Source organism: Varroa destructor, unplaced genomic scaffold, assembly GCF_002443255.2.
Source record: "Varroa destructor unplaced genomic scaffold, Vdes_3.0 BEIS01000003.1, whole genome shotgun sequence".
Classification (NCBI taxonomy): Eukaryota; Metazoa; Arthropoda; class Arachnida; order Mesostigmata; family Varroidae; genus Varroa; species Varroa destructor.
Window position 1 is genome coordinate 10,697,627 of NW_019211456.1, and position 16,999 is coordinate 10,714,625.

At 41.7% G+C, this 16,999-nt stretch overlaps 1 protein-coding gene across 3 annotated transcripts in view; it reads left to right on the forward strand.

The window, feature by feature from the left end:
* The window catches only part of LOC111246379 (cytochrome P450 4c3-like), a 50,880-nt gene that overhangs the window by 26,384 nt on the left and 7,497 nt on the right, over window positions 1-16,999 (forward strand). For 2 of the 3 annotated variants that reach the window (XM_022795870.2, XM_022795872.2), the window contains exons 2-3: window positions 15,940-16,329; window positions 16,613-16,809. In XM_022795870.2, the coding sequence (XP_022651605.1) occupies window positions 15,940-16,329; window positions 16,613-16,809 (587 nt within the window). Of the gene's footprint in view, window positions 1-8,984; window positions 9,100-15,939; window positions 16,330-16,612; window positions 16,810-16,999 lie in introns of those variants that run through there. The other variant, XM_086983149.1, reaches the window with a different exon arrangement.

Genomic DNA, 16,999 nt, shown 5'->3' on the forward strand with positions numbered 1-16,999 from the left:
TTCTGTTTCTTTTACTCGTACTTGGTTGGTTGAATTAGTTTAGAGCTATTGACGCTCCTAAATAGACTGGGTCTGGTCGTTCTTCTTTAAACCGGAATAGGACGTTCCTAGCGAACGGACGGTGATCTTTTGGCCGGCGATTCACGTTACCCTATTCGTGGTCACTGGTATGACTTGGTCCAATTGTTTACTGATAGTTTGGTTTGTTTATGCAGCGACGGACGGTCGATTTATCTGCTGGAACTGGAACCCTCCTAAAAATAATAGTGTCCAATACGATAGGAGAAATTTAACCGTATGTTATGTATAAAAGAATAATGCCTCGGTGTCAATCAGATATAGCAGTATCGTACGCATTGTTTCATTTGGATATTAAGAATACGACGAAATTGGCAACAGTATACGCAATCGCCGAGATCCAGTACCGATGCGATTCATGTTAGGTTAAAAACTTACTGAGACACAAATGTCTGCAAACATTTTGTCTATACACGACGTGTCGAAATAAGTAAAAAAAAAAAACGCATATATTAAACAACGGTGTGCACGATACTTAAATTAGAGCTGGAATAGACGAATCTGATGTAGTACGATAGTGAGCTATATCAGAATCCATTGCAACACATTGACCAGCTACCTACTTACACAATTCGGTCCATGAAGTTAACTAATGCGGTAACCGTTCGTTAAGCCAATACGGGTTCATGATCCCTTCTTCAGATCCCTTTTACATGATTAATTTTGGAAAAGGTTCCACTTTTCTTAGCGGGTACGGTTCTGTTATCTCTTGATTTAGGAAAGATCTCGACAAACTACTGAAATACATTACGACACGGGGCCATATCACAAAATGACTGATTTTAAAAAACAGCTTTAATTACGATTTACTATACTCCTTTCGATTTAAACAAATACAGTGCTGCCAAGTCAAAGTCCCTGCAAAGAAGCTCGCACTCTGTTTATCTCCAAGGGTATATTTTTCCACGGCGAAGGTAAACAGGTAGGTAGAAGTTTGCGAGCTCTAGTCTAGCTCTAGTCTAGAATTCTGCAATACAACAGACTCTCGCCGTGTGTACAACTTAATGCATATTCAGAGTCATTTCTCTAATGTAACCGTTAGATATAAAAGAGCCTCCGCAATGGCTTTATATGCGCTCAAATTCTCCCGATAGGTGCTGGACTTTTTTCCCGTCGCATGAGCCTGCCCTTTCGAGTACTATATACTGTTTAACGTCGTTGCATGATACAAAAATCTTTCTTGAGCCTTCCCACTAGTCAGGGGAATTGACTAATGTCGCTATCGAACGGCTACCCCGAAAAGCTAGCACCGTAGAACCCGACGCATTTCAATGATGTATATATCCATCGATTCCAAAGCTAACAATTTATAGCTTTCTACCCCATCGAATATTCTATCTCATCTGCAGTCCACTAAAGAATAATGTAATAATGCATTGCCTACGTTACATAATCACCATATGGTGGACATGGCATTTTATCTGGCAGACGATAGGAGTAGGGGGTTGCCATCAGGTTGGCGAAACAAAAGAAATCATTCCATTTTAACGATTCCATGATATTCTCGCGTGTTAAGTAACTATTCTCGTGCTTCCCGCGGAGAAAACCAGGGGAACAGAATGCACCGGGCTACTTCAGTATGGCCATATCGCTATCAGCGCAGACGTTGTTGATCTCAGCGTACTATATCAGATGGAAGTATTTCCCGTAATGATGCTAGCCCGACCACCTCTACTGTTCGAGAGTATAGCATAGGGAATATAACGGCATTATTCTAGAAGGCACCGTACCAAGAGCACTGTATAAATGAGCGGTGCTGGTTCTTTTTAGAAAATCAATAGCTCGACAACTAAAATGTCGCTTTCCGAAAGGGGCAATTATACTAGATGCCTGTCTTCTAGCTATGGGTACAAGTAAGAGAAAAACGCATGGCCGTATAAATAGTTCAGTGCATGTATGGTTATTGTTGTCCATTGAGCTATCGAGTAATTTGTTTGTTATGTTTTTATACAAACAAAATACCTAGATAGCCGTTATGCTTAAGTATTAGACGAAGAAATAGTAGATAAACCTTAATATAGTATAATACATTGCCGTTGCATCTCGACGTTCCAAATCGATTACAAAATTGCGACGCAGAATATAAACCCTATGTTATTAACAGATCGTTGATAGCTTTACTGTTCAAAGAGTCGAATTGCAGAAGAGCCGATTGTGCAATTTTTATAGCCTATATGTTAATTTTTTATTGTTTAGACAATGTCTGCCGTTGTTTTGCACACACATTTATACGTACTTGTACAGCTTTAAGTTTTCGTATCCGTTCAGTTATTTTTTTTCATCCAGTATACTTTCTCTCAGAAGACTATCGACGCGTACGTGAGATAACTCAGAACAAACGTACAGCTTGTTTGCTTAGTCTCTAATAGGGAATTGAGTTTGTCTCTAAACTCCTACTTTGGGACGTCTCAGCGACGCTCAGAATTCGGGTCAGCCGAGGTAGTATGTTCCCAGACGTCCTAAGAACAGAGTCAACACTCTTACGGAAAAAAAGAGACGAAAACGGCAGCCGTTTTCTTGTTTAGATAGAACCGAATCCTTGTTTAGATAAATTAGTTTCACCCGCCGAGGCCTGAGAATGTACGCGATGAAGTCAATCGTCCATCATTCTGATTGAGGGAAACAGCGGCGCGGATGGAGTCGTCCTTTGACCTATATCTCAATGACGTTAGTGGCTCGTGTCGGCTTAGCCCGCGACAGGAAACACTTCATAACTTTGTGGGTGGCACTTTTAAGTGCTGCGGGTCAAACCAATTCTCCGAAATGACTATGCATTTGCTGGCCACCATGTGCAATATGGTGACCGTAAATCAATGGCGACATTGGCCCTTAGACGCCTGCACCCGACGACAACGCCATTATGCTATGCGACATACTATTAGCGGTTCCCCTAACGAATGCTAATTGGTACGTAATCAGTAGATGGCGCTACTGGTGCCTTGTCACACAACTGAGCACGCATGGCAAAATGGATAGCACGATCAGACTGTACATTTACCAACATGCTGTACAAGGAAAACGCTCTCATATAATATTCATATAGTGTACGCGCGACCCGGTTAAATGTCCAACAGCAGCACAAATGGATGCTGATGCAAATCGAATGAGCCAACTTTAATCGTTCCGAGGAAACTCTATTAAAAAGCTTTTTATTTGAAAAAAGGTTGCACATGTAGGTAATATTATACATAGTTTTCAATTCAAAGTGTATCTTCTTGTGCGAAATAGGTTACGAAATTTATGCATCCAGTGAATCGTTGAAGTTCGACGATGGCTCCGTATTAAAGGGCCTTCGGGGATGGAATATCAGTAACGTACCATTTTGGCAGATGGAGTTATATGTCGTGTATTGCAAAAACGAAATAAAACCTTACATCATTGTAGCAAACAGAATTAGCTCGACAGGAGACCAACGGACATCATGGTTGCGATAGTAACATAACTTGAATAAAAACGACAGTGTCTAGGGTCTGAACAATGCTATCAGCTCTTACGCTCGTTCTGATATTTCGACAGGTTTATGTGTAAATATAATATTTTAAATAATTTCTGTGTTTATCTGACTGAACATTTATTTTGCATGATATTATAAGCACTATATTAGTTCCATACTGAACATGGTAAACGTCGAACGTTATGTTAGCACTACTGTAACAGATATCCAGTAGTTCGTAGCGAACTTATTGATCTCTGTAGGATTGTCCCTAACTTGAAATTTTATTTCTTGAGCAATCTGTTCGGAAATGTATTTGTTCAACTTATTTCCATGCATGCAATATGAGAGCAGACATATAAATCTAATAGATTTATATGTCTGCTCTCACGACTGAGATTATTTTTACTATCACCGTTCGCAGATCAACACGATGGCAGACGATACACGCTGGCATAGAAATAATCTTCACGTATTAAAAGATTACGCTTCTTCTAGAAGAGCATCTCTTCTTCAGCAGTTGAAGCTACCCGCTATCTCTGGGTGCACACTCGTATTTGCCGTGCTTACCAAGTAACCATGGAAATCCATATACTATTAAGTTACTTCAAGATGAACTAGTGTTAAAATTAAATGCGATAGGTCTATCGTACTTAGGATGCACCTCTGCTCCTTCGCTAGTAAAGTCACAAAAGTTTTAGCAATGGTGTACTATATATATATATATATATATATATAGTAAAGTGGAGTAATTTCGCTTTATCCTATGAATGTTTATGAAGACAAGGAACAAGCGTAGTTTTTTGCAGGAGATCGTCAAAAGATGAATAGGCCAACAAAAAAAAAGTGGTAAACGCTTATATTGAATTTTGCTTTCTTCACCTTCAAAAAGTTGCCTTGTGAAAAAGAACAGAACTTTACCGGTCATTCATTGAACTTCTATTCTTTCCTCGTGGACTTCACGATGAGAGAAAGCTAGCTTTGCCTCTAGTGAGGTAGAGACTATCTATCTTCATCTTTCATCACTATATCTTTGAAACTGTTTTGTTCTGAAATACCCGGTTTGGTAACTATCTTGACACACATAATAAAACATTGATTAAAATGGGTTGAACATGACCCATATTGAGGTACTTAGGTCAGCAGCACAGAATATCTCACAATGGAGTCTACCTATTTTCACATAGAACCGGTAGATGGCTCGGTGCAGACCAGACTTCGCTATAACTAGAGTAAATGTGTGAAGCTAATCCTACGTCGAAATTTCCTATACTAGATCTCCTAATAGCTGATCACTGATTATTGAGCTAAATTCTCTCTATAAAAGAAAAGTCAAATTTCTTAAACAGTAGATATTAGTCCATGTGACAGGATAAGCCTAACGTCGCAATACAAAACTTCGATCCTGCAGATCCCTAACAAGGCCTTGCAAAAGTAAATCAATGTAATCTTTATGTTTAACGCCTTTGGCTATTTGATATAAACGATATTACCTCTTCAGTACAGTATTAAGGACTCTCGCCCACTAGAATCTACTCGAAATGAATCCTTTCGTGTTTAAGGTGCGAACAAGTCTATCAAGCGTTCCCTGCTTTTATCAATATGTGTTTGAAAATTTCAGACATTCAATTAGGCCATAATTTTTTGTTAAACGTACACAAAACATACTGAGTTAGACTAACTTTCTTAATGAGACTGATTGAGAAAACGCTAACATGCACCCGGAAACCGGACGGCGTCAGACATTATCCGGCACGACTCTGTCTTTAGGTTGGAAGACGAAGCTAACTTCAAGGGGTTCATTCTTCCTCGCCGGTATCTGACACTGTGGCCTGCAACCGCACCGCTAAATACCTTTGAGACCGCTACTTAGCACAACCGCCGATCGGCATCTTCCGGAAACTAGATTCATTTAGACAATAAGATAAAAGTCTTAATTTAGTGCTGCATAAGGGAGGGTAGCAATAAATGTTATAAACAACAACCAGCCACTGAGAGGGGAAGCATTTCTGATCAGACCATCTTATTGACTTGTCTTTGTAACATAATTACGCTAATCCCGCCGACTGTCAATTATTTTAACTTCCATTTGTATTTATGCCTTTGACAGACAGAGAAGGTGCCAAATCTCAGTTACCTATAACTTATTTGTGAGAGAAAGTCGTCGTCAATGAAAAACATTATATAACAGTATCGATAAACATTACATCTGCTTGTAGCGTAACGGCGCCACCACCTGCCGTAATGCCAGATCAGGACTGCGGTCGATATCGTTACACATTACGAATAGCTAGACCCCTGGCCGTCTATGTGTCGATTGAATTGGCGAATAGGAAGCCATCATCCCCCTGCATTTAGAGACAGAGGCGCTTTGGTGACTAGTCGAAGTACAATCGCTTCCACGGTGACTAAAACAACCAATGTGGAACTACTGTAGCAATAGGAAAGTGTTATACACAGTCAAAGTTTCTGGATTCCGGAAGGTGACAGGAAAATATTGTTTTTTTACGGTGATGATCTTGACGGCGGCCCGGTGCGCTTCTATAGCTACTACAGTTGTTGTACTGCCTCAGTCGGTCATTAAAAATATTACCATCACTGCCACTGCTACTCAAGTGAAAGTTTATACGCTTGCGCTGATCTCAAACCAGCGTAGTACTAAGCTCAACAAACAACAAAACATACAGATGATATATGAAGTTACTGAATAGTTGCAGTTCGTAAGTTTGTACGCAGCGAACAAACGTAAGGTGGCAATATCGACGATGCTGGCGACATGTTTTCTCAACAACGGCAGTGACGCAAACAAGAAAAAGGGACCGTTCGATTCTTTCTTTTCTGTCGCACAATGGTGAGTAGACCGAGAGGAGGATTAGGACTAGCTAGGCAAGCGGGTTGAAAACCTATCTTTACAGAAGTAGTAGTAGTGATACCGTTGCGGCAGTGAATACAATCTAAGTAACATAACAGGGGCGCGTCAAGGACCTGTTTAGCCTTCCTGATGTGAGGTGGTGATCACATAAAATGCACAACCGCTATGAAAAATCACTTAATGAGTTGTTGGCAGTTATGCGATCGTGATCACGTTATAGGTACATGACAGCCCTAGGCGTACTGACAAAACAAAATATATTGCTATTGATAGTGTTGGCTATGCGTCATGGGCTGCACGGGTCCTCTGACTTAACAGGCCGTGAAATACGGATTGCCACTATGTCATTGAAGTGCTACATACAACTGGCACAAAGTGGTTTCGGTCTAACCTTTTTACACCAGAATATAATGGAGACAAAGGAAATGACCTACTCAAAAATCATTGTACCTTAAAAAAAGCTTTGTTTGACAACGTCGTGGATCGGCGTGGTCTGGGTTAAACTAATCAAATAGCAATCTTTTTTTTTGCTGGAAACATCCGTTAAGGGTATGGTTCAAATACGCAAGAAAGAAATATGGGGCTAATTTGAATCAATACTATTACCCGGGTTTTCCTGTGGTGCTTTCAGCTGGAACTTTTCATACGTCTTACTAACAATCCTTTGAGGTGGTTCAGAAACAAATTAATTCGGCGTAAACGGGACATTATTTATTATTGCGGTCAGATACATTTTCCCTGATCATTGCTCCTTTTGTTAGCACTAATAATCTTCACGAATTATCGGTGTACCTTTTTCGTTCGCGTCTAGCTATAGCTACGGCAGATACATACAACAGATCACACATCGCGAATAAACGTATTTGAATTCTGGAATTGACGCTACGTTCGGATGAAACTATCGCTACCTCAGCAGTTTCATCCAAACGGCTAATTCACATTGAAGTTCAATGCTAATCGTGACCTTTCGTATTTTGGAATTCGGCAGCGGCCGCGGGGGACCGGCGATAAATACGACCTATCGCCTAGAAAATCAACAATCGCAGCGCAACAATAAGCGCTTATGCAGGCGCGGAGCAACAGCTGCAGCGATGGGCCGTTCAATAGGTAGGATCGAAAGGCTCACAGTCAATGGTTGTACGCGCTGGCACCGATGACGACGCTTGCTTTTGACCATTGGAAACAAGTCGGGAGATACACGGAAGAGGCACATGGTGGAATAATGGTGCCATACATTCATTGATGGTGCTAGTTGTGATTACCATACTGGACCATCTGAGGAGAGCTTGAAAATCCTCATCCTAGCCGCTAGCAGTGGACATCGTTGAATGACTCACATCATATAGCTTTTATTGCCATGCCACGGCTACGACAACTATTTCCATTAAGGCTAGTACTGTTGCTGCTATAGCGAACAATAACCATGTTCCTGCAACAATGGCATCCTTTTTTGGTGCAGCGCCCTCTTTTAGATTACTTCCACCCCACTGTATCTACTACTGATCCAATATATATTAGGCAGATACTAGCCCCCCTTACGCCGTGAAGTAGCAGCGTTAAGAAATTAATCATATTGGCTTGCCACTCTGATGCTGCATTATCATCGAACAACGTTTTTCGCCGTCCGCGAAAATTAGTTTCGTTCAGGTTCCCTGGTGGAAGTGTCGCCTTTGCCCATTGTTCCTATTACAGCTTCGCGATACTGTTAACACTGTTATGTGATAATAGTGCTGAGTTCGCAGGTATCCAGGTAGCTGTCCAGTATCACCGTCGAAGGGTAACTGCATCGTCAATCGATGACTGGGTCCGTGAGCCCTAGCACTAGCACTAGCACTTGGCTACATACGTTTTTGAGTGCCCATTTCTCTGGCTTGACAAGCAAAATGCGCCGGTCGTCTGACCGCCGTCCTGCGAACGTTTCGTTAACGATCGGTTTTAGTAGCTGCCAAGTATGACGACATCAACGAGGACGACAACAACACGGCCAATGTTTGAAAACGAGGAGATACTAAAATACCAATACGATCGCGTTGTTAGCCGCCGTCGCAATCGTAAGCGGCAAAATACGTCGCGCATATATTCCGAATGTGTCTCTGTCTGTTTACTCGTGTGTGTGTGTGTGTGCAAAGCTACTGACCAATAACATTGTGCCCCAATATTTCGTAATGCGTCGTCTTCCGTTAGAGCTATCTTTGGTTACCTTCAATTTACTACTATTTTCCTTGTTTGCCTTTTCCCTTTTCCTTACTACTGATTTCAACGTCATCTCCATTTGCTCTTAACCAACACAGAGGCATTATCGAAAGACAGTGCAATACCGAACGTTGACCGATGTGCGTGGATCACGAGGAACAACAATAATAAGTGAGCTTTAACAATACGAATGATAAGCGGATGATGAAAATCCCAACAAGCCAGTGTTTGTCGGGCCTATTCCGGTGTTTGATGTATATTTTTTTAGGTTATTGTCGTTGCGCGTTTGGACACCTTTCGATACAGACACTAGTTCCGTCAACAGTTTTGTTTCGCATTAGGTTATCCGTAGAACGATTTCTGCCCATTTTCGGGAGGCGTCTGCTAATCCAAGCAGCCGTTCGTTTTGAGTGAAGACCGCCGATGCATCGGTGTTTCTCGCTTGAGTCTTTAGAAGTCCTGCAGAGCGATATATCCTGCCGCTGCCAACGGTGCTGTTGTCGCTGCTGTCCACGATTCGCAGGTTCTCCTCTCAACTTAGCTTTCCTGCCAACCACCTAATAGTAACAACTGTAATGTGAATAGACCGACGCTAGTGAGACTGATACGACGGCGTTTGCCAATGTTATACGTTCAACGAATGAACGAAGGTAGCGGCCATCGCTGCCGCAGCAACGGTGAAAAGAGTAAGCTTTCAAGCAGTCCTGAAACCTTGAACCACAGGGTCTCAAGTTAAGCTATTGAACGACAGCGACTCGTTCGGCCGAAACGAGAAGCATTTGTCCTCCTCCTCGCTCTGACTGTCCATTAACGACCATCATTCGTCAGAACATCATATCGCCGTTGCTCCTCAGATCTCAGCAACTTCAGTAGCTTCAGGCAGCAGCTCGAAGTTGACATATGTTCGCAAACAACATTGACAGCAGTAACAACTGTATACGCAATAGCAGCTAATGCAGCGATAGGAATCAGCTTCGTATCATAGTCGCCGTTGTGCGTCCACAGGCCGCTATCACTGCCACTGCCCCGCTGCCACCCCTGGTCCCATCACCACTCTGCCTCAACTGCGTGTGACATCTGCGGGCGTCGGATGTTCGTTTGCTTGGCTAGACTGTGTCGGTATATGCGGCCGCGTATTGTTGCTTGGACCTGCGCTGCGTGCACATGTCTCCTGCTGTTTTTTTTTTTTGTTTCATTGGAAAACCATTGTCATGAGATGGAGTACTGCTACTAAACGACTCTAGGCTAAGGTACGACAGCTGATTGCGGACGCACGCATGCTTATACGGGCGTATCTGGTGCAACTAGACCCAAAGGTTTGCACGGTAAGAGGTATAAGAATGCAGTTACTCATCAACTTACCGGCACACACATGCAAATAAACACACGCGAAGACACAATTATAATCATAGTGTGTAACTCGAAGGATTGGAAAAATTGAAGGACGAGGGGGGATATCTGCTCGCCACTGGAAAGCTACTAGGTATAGTGATGTAACAATAGTCATCACGCTACTTGCTGTCGCTTCTAGGCTTAACTTGTCAGTTTAAAGTGGTGTTCATGATTCGTGAAAGATTCGTAAGAACTTTAGAAGGTGGTGGCTGATGGTGTTGCCAACGACGGACTGCAAAGCTATTGCTGCTGGCACCGCAATGTTACAACTATTACAGCCAGTAACCTCCCGAGATAGTAATCGGCGATGGCACTTGAATCAGTAACAAGCGGTGGCTTTTACTGCTGCCGCTGGGGCCAAAAAACCGTCGTAGTCTGACAATTGAGCTTACATAGAGAAAGATGCACGGTATAGCTCGCGCGACGGGCGCTTCATAACGAAGATGAAAAGAAGGCGGAAGAAATCCGCAACAACAATACTTGCTAGCAACGTCATCATTGCAAATGATCCGCGTAGTTTTAGTCCTAGCAGTCATCATCATTGTAAAACCTGCATCGGCAACAGTTGTCGTACTGGTACCACGCTTGGCCCACAAGACCTCGGCGGTGGCTGAAAGGAAAATTCCGAAACCGAGCTACCTTCCTTCCGTCTGTCTTCGACCCCATCTGCTATACAGGGTGCACCGAAATTCGAGGTGAACCCTTTCAGCAGACAAAGCATTTTATTCAATGAAAACACAAAGCGTCTATATATCATTTTTCGAACTATAAGTTGAACTTTTTGAAAAAGCAACTCGAAAGCTATTACTTAGACAAACGTGTGATTGTGTGAGTAAAATTGTCTCCATTGAGAGTATGTGGACAGGTGCGGGTAAACGAAAGGCTGCCAGTTCGCCTATTGCCGTTGTCAGGTCAACTGATTTAAAATTAACAAAGAACTATAACTAAGGTATTGTTGGTTGATTGCAACGATTATCCGGCCTAGCATGTGTATGTTTTTTTTTTTATAAGCATAAATAGAGACTCTAAACGTCGTCTAAAAAATCATCCACGTCATCATAAACGTTGCTCTTGACAAGAACCGTTTTTGCTGAAATACAATTAATTGCCCGGAAATACTCCATAGCTTTAAGGAAATGTACATTTTTTTCTCATTGTTGTTAGACGTCTTTTGTAGTTAGTTAGCGGGCACTATCTTGACCATTCAATATGGTATCTAACTTACTACTATATATAACTTATTACTTTTAAAGTACTCAAGTGGCAAAAAAAGGTACGTAATAACGTTCTGCATTTGTCTCACCATTTTCATAGTGCTATTGGCTTTCAGATAGCGTCATAGACGCAGACACTCCTAGGTCATCAGCCATCTTCAGCGATAAGATATTTCTAAGCTTTAGTCCCATTTAAAACCTTAAAAATATTGATTATGTTACCGATTATTACTAACCATTTCTAATTTACTAATTTGAATGTAAATACTTTCCTCAACGTACACGTTTTCATGTTGCTTGTCGGGCCAGTAACGTTCATATAATTTCACAAGTTCTCCTAAAACATATCTGTCGAGCTACCTTAAAAACGAATTTTAGCGTCTGGCTGTGAAAAATAGATAGAAATATGATCTAAAATGGAGAAAGTTCAATTTGATAACGGATCGATGTGTTTAGGACTTCGGAACATCCTGTCATCTAATGAATATATAGACTATAAATGAGTAGATAGTTCAGTGAGACGTTCCATATGCGAGCCGCAACTTTTTCACGCACCAGCCACAATCAACTATAACTTAAAACAAATTGAGCAATTAACTAAACTTCGAAACTGAGAATAAACATTGGCTGAGAATTGATTGAAACACGAAACGAGTTGCCGTATCAGAGCGACCAGCTTCGTCCAGCGTCAGCCCTACGAATGGTGGCCAGTGACTTAACGACTGGAGGAGTGGCAAAAGCGTTCGTTTCAGAATAGAAATAACAAACCGATTTCACATAGATATCATTATGAATGAGCTAGCCTAGGCGTATCGTTCGCATAGCCGTACGTAACATACGGTATCTGCTACTATTAAGTTACTATTTGCCATTAGAGGTGCCGCAGCAGAATCAAGAACGGTGTGCTATCAGGTCCAAACGCAGCCCTAACGGAACTCAACGTACCCTTGCACGTAGCGCAAAGCAAAAAGTGCAACGCTTGAAGGAATGCAAAGATCTACTCGTTTGTCTCATTGTCGGTAAGGACTTCGTCAATTATTGGCAGTCACGCAACAGCTTTAGGCTGTATTTCAAAAAAGTTCTGCCAAATTGCGCCATCGTAAAGACTGAGGGCCTTTCGTGCCTCTAGTAAAAACGAATGATATGTGAAGAAGTTGCCCCGGTAATACACATAGCAGATTTTGAGATCATAGAATGCTTCGAACCCGTGAAGCCGTCAGTAAGCAGGCGACTATATTCAGTTAAGATAAAATGTCTAGGGAGATCGATGCGGTTGGATCACATCGCGCATTAAATGTATTTATCTGTATATGTAATGGTGGAAGAATCTGCCTAGTAATGGCAGGCGCCATACTGTGTGTACAGGATTTTTTTTTTGGAAGTATTCTCTAATTTCTGTCGTAGAGATAACTTCTAAAGCTGTAGGCAATTGACCTCATTAACATATTTCATCTGCAAAATGTACAAAACAAACAGAGTCCGTAGGGCCCTATGGACCGTAGTCTGTTTGTTGTATCTTGCTGGCATACACAGTGTCCAAACGTATGTGGCGGTAGGTATCTTCGCTATTTTAGGTATGAGATCATACACACTTACGCTAATTTACGGCAGCAAACCGTTTAGGTCCAATCTGCGTAAAAATCACTGGACCTTCAATGACTGGGGCAGATACAGAACTGTTCCAACTGCCATTAACTACGTCACATAGAGAAATAGTAAGGTAGGCGCTTATTTTCATTCCATACAAATTACATAAAATATGCTGCTTTTAGCCATTCGTTCTACGATTTCATTTAGCAATAGTACTGCTATAAGAATCTATATCTATCAAAAGTTGTGTCCTATACAGAAGTACGTCTATTTCACATTATGCAATTGCAGATGCCAAACTCGTCAATATTGCCAGGTCCGATGTAAAACAACTACAGAAATAGGATTTTCTCTTTGTCCTCTTGGGTCTTCGTGCCGTCCACTATTGTTGGTCGGCCCCGCACGAACTGCGCGACGGCCATGTTGCGTTTGTGATGGTGAAAATTCGTTCACTCTATAGTGAATTCTTTTAGATCTGGCACACCGTCGTCTCAAATCGCTGAATGCCATTAGATTGCGTCAGCTATGTTGCTTCACGATTTTCCTAAATCATGAAGCATTTTTCGGTGATTGCCAACGGTTCTGCAATATACACCCAATTAAGCTGTATTTGGAATAAGAACGAAATCAGCGCAAAGGTACTGACTGTTGAAACGGATCGCTATAGAACAGCTTAAAACTTTATGTGACCATGTGTTCGTCAATAACCCATCTGACAACTTCGAAAACCGACGAAGTAACGGAAGTACGCCTTGCAAATACTGGAAATTCTAGCCATTTTTGACAATGAACTGTAGAAACATTGTAGTTCTTGCGTTAGATCTGGTAGAACGGTGGCGCTGGTGGAGGTCGTATCCCCGCCGTTCGAGCGGATAGGTGAGACAATGCGGGAAATCAGGCTTGATTTGTTTAGACAAAGCCTCTGAAGTGCCGGCGTTTGTTTGAAATTAACGTTGTTTTGGTTCTCTGTAGCTTGAACATAACTGTGTCTTGATAAGTCAGTCATCACAAATAGGCGTATTTTGTGTATATGGTTAGGTTTTGAATAGAGCATCCGCTAACTTTAGAATCGTGCGACAGATCACTAAACGTAATTTTTACTCTGTGTAGAAGAATCTATACTTCTATGCTTTTCATGTTTGTGTGTCTATAGTTGTGCATTTGGAGCGTATTCATTTGGCAAGATAGGTTCAGCTGGGCGTGGCTTTGATATATATATATATATATATATATTGTTTTCACAAAAAGTAACGGACGGGACAACGATTTAAGCTTAACACACGTAGCCATATGATAGGAACTGGCTAGTAAAACGTGGTTGGCTGAAAGTGTGTATCTAATTTTGTCCACTTCATCTTCGGTTGGGCAATGTCGACGCGGCCAGATTTAACCGTTTCACAGCTATTGGGACCTGACTAATCAAATAATATACATGTATAAATATATAGAAGTTATATTTTCGGATATATATTGCAGGATTTTCCCATTCGCGTCGTTGAACATTATTGTGTTTTTAGCAGAATACCGTTGATAGTAAGGTTTTACGGGTCGAAACAATGACCATTTACTTCAGATGACCTTGTTCCGCCTATGCGCGTCCAAGGATCTGTTGTGGCTTGAATGATTTGTTCCCTGTTGTAAAGCTACTGAGCTGGCCAGAAACCAAGGTTTACTGTTGATCTTGTTTTCTGTAAACGTGGCGCAGCGAGACCGCAGGGAATCGATAGTTATCCAGCAAATAGCTATAGGCTTGCGTAGACAGTGCCATACGCTACGCCGAGAAACAAACAGGTCACTGTGTAAAAAGCTATATTGACAAGTATACGATCTGTATAGAATTCCATAAGATGGAGTTTTTATTTTTATTTGTTTACTCTCTTACAAATTACCACGAGGGAGTCCGCTTTATTCAGGCAACATTTATTGCTATCGAAGTCATCCTGGTAAAGTCGGCGCGTTGACATGACAAATCTTCACGACGGTGGCTTCACGAAGCTATTTCTAGTATTCGACTTGCTTTCTCACCTAACCCGCTCATTGCGCATTGGCCACAGGCGGACAGCACTGCCTTCGTGGCAGAACAGTCCTCAACAAAGATGCCTTGCTGCATTTGGACATTTGAGGGAACGGAATGGAAGGGACGAAGAGGGGGAGAGCACCTGGGAAGAAGGAAAGTTCAGCAAAAAGAGTGCGCAGCTGGAGCTGTCATTGGCGCCTGCTGAGGATTCGAGTTTTGTTAACCTTCAAATATGGGCAACGGAGGCATTGACATCGTCAGTTAGTCAGTCAGTGACAAAACCAGTCGTTTAACCAAGAAGTAGCAACCAATTGCACTATCTGCTTTATATACAATAATGTCACTGATTAAACTGACGTTAATAATAATATAATTAGGCTGATTTTTCCGTCCGGGTTTGAGCTGACCGTGGACCGACAGACGCTATTTTGTAAACGACGCCTAAGTGAGTCGAATTCGTTCTCGGCATCCATTAAATAGGCGTTCGGGCACAGACAAATGACACCGTGAAGTGAGAGTACTTCACTAAGGCTCTATAGAAAGAAAAGGGATTATATAAATGCGACCCAGAAAATTGCTATCATTTTTGTTGCCTAGAACGAAACGTATAGCGTAGCTATATTGTCCTGTCTGCATAAACTAAAAAGGAAACCATCAATTTGTTACAAGCATTGTCATATTTCTAACTTTTTCATTTTTCTGGTTACCTACAACCCTTCATAAAACTAACGCGATGTATTATAGGAACAGTATGGGCATATGAGCGTAAAATGTCACATGACATACATAAATGATCACAATTGAAATAATTATATATATATATATAAAGGCAGAGCAGGAAATAGTGCCCCAGACGGGCGATTAGACGTTGTGGCTTAGTGGGTTTTGCTTGCGAAACCCGAAATCATTAGCTTGAATCGTCCTGCTGCACATGTGATTATCACAATAATATATCACTATAAGTACGCATTAAAGTAAAGTTCAACGTTCTGATTGATAACAAGGTGTCTCGAAGTGTACACAGGACGATGACTATAGTTGCTCAGAGCCTATATTTGGTTAAGTTATGGGGAATAATACGCTGTGGCGGCAGAGCCCTATGACGATAATGCTAAGATGATATTTTCCCATTCCATTTGGTCGATTTCAGTGCTATTGCAGACGATGTGCGGCTTGGCGGAGATCTACGATTCGGAACGTATCTTTCGATTTTGGCTGGGCTTCCGTCCCGTAGTGGCGTTTTTTAAGGCCGAGAGCGTCGAGGTCATCCTGAGCAGTAATACGGTTATAGATAAATCGTTCGACTACACGCTGTTACATCCCTGGCTTGGCACAGGTCTACTAACTAGCTGGGGCGGAAAATGGCGCCTTCGTCGAAAAATGCTTACGCCAGCCTTCCATTTTCGCATTCTGGAAGACTTTGTACCGATCTTCAACGAACAGGCCCAGATTTTTGCATCTCTACTACAACCCCATGCAGACAAAAGGACAGTAGACATCGTCCCGTACATTACGATGTGCACGCTCGACATTATCTGTGGTAAGTATAACGCAGAAATTAATTGAGAGCTATACAACTAGATGTAAATACAAACAACTATTCTGTTACTTTATGTGAAGGGAGACTGGAGAGAAAATTGTAAAGTTACATATAAGTAAATTTCCAAATGGATAAAAGGATACATATGGGCGCTTGTGTGTTATTGTACTTGTGCATAATCGAAACTTAACTGTGCGCTCGCAGAAACGATACACATTTCAAATATCTGGCATACAATACCTAATCAGATCCCAACGTTTGCACTATTCTGATCAATTTTCAGAAACGGCAATGGGTGTCAAAGTGGGCGCTCAACAAGATTCGAATTCTCGTTACGTGCGTGCTCTGTATGAAGTGGGCGAAACGTTTATGGCACGCATAATGCGACCATGGTTATGGCCAACCAAGCTGTTCTTTATGTCAGCACGTGGACGACGCTTTCAGGAGAACCTTAGTCATTTGCACAATTTCACAAGAAAGGTACAATGGATTACCATATGCAGTAATGAATATCGATATATATATATCAACATCGAGTATTTGAGCTGTTCTCTATCCTATAGCGGCACTATTTTTGCCAAATTTGAAATATTTTTATTTTATCGCCTCTGGTCGTCCGAAGCATAAAAAATGTCACACACGCATATTTTATTCTCGTACTATATACATA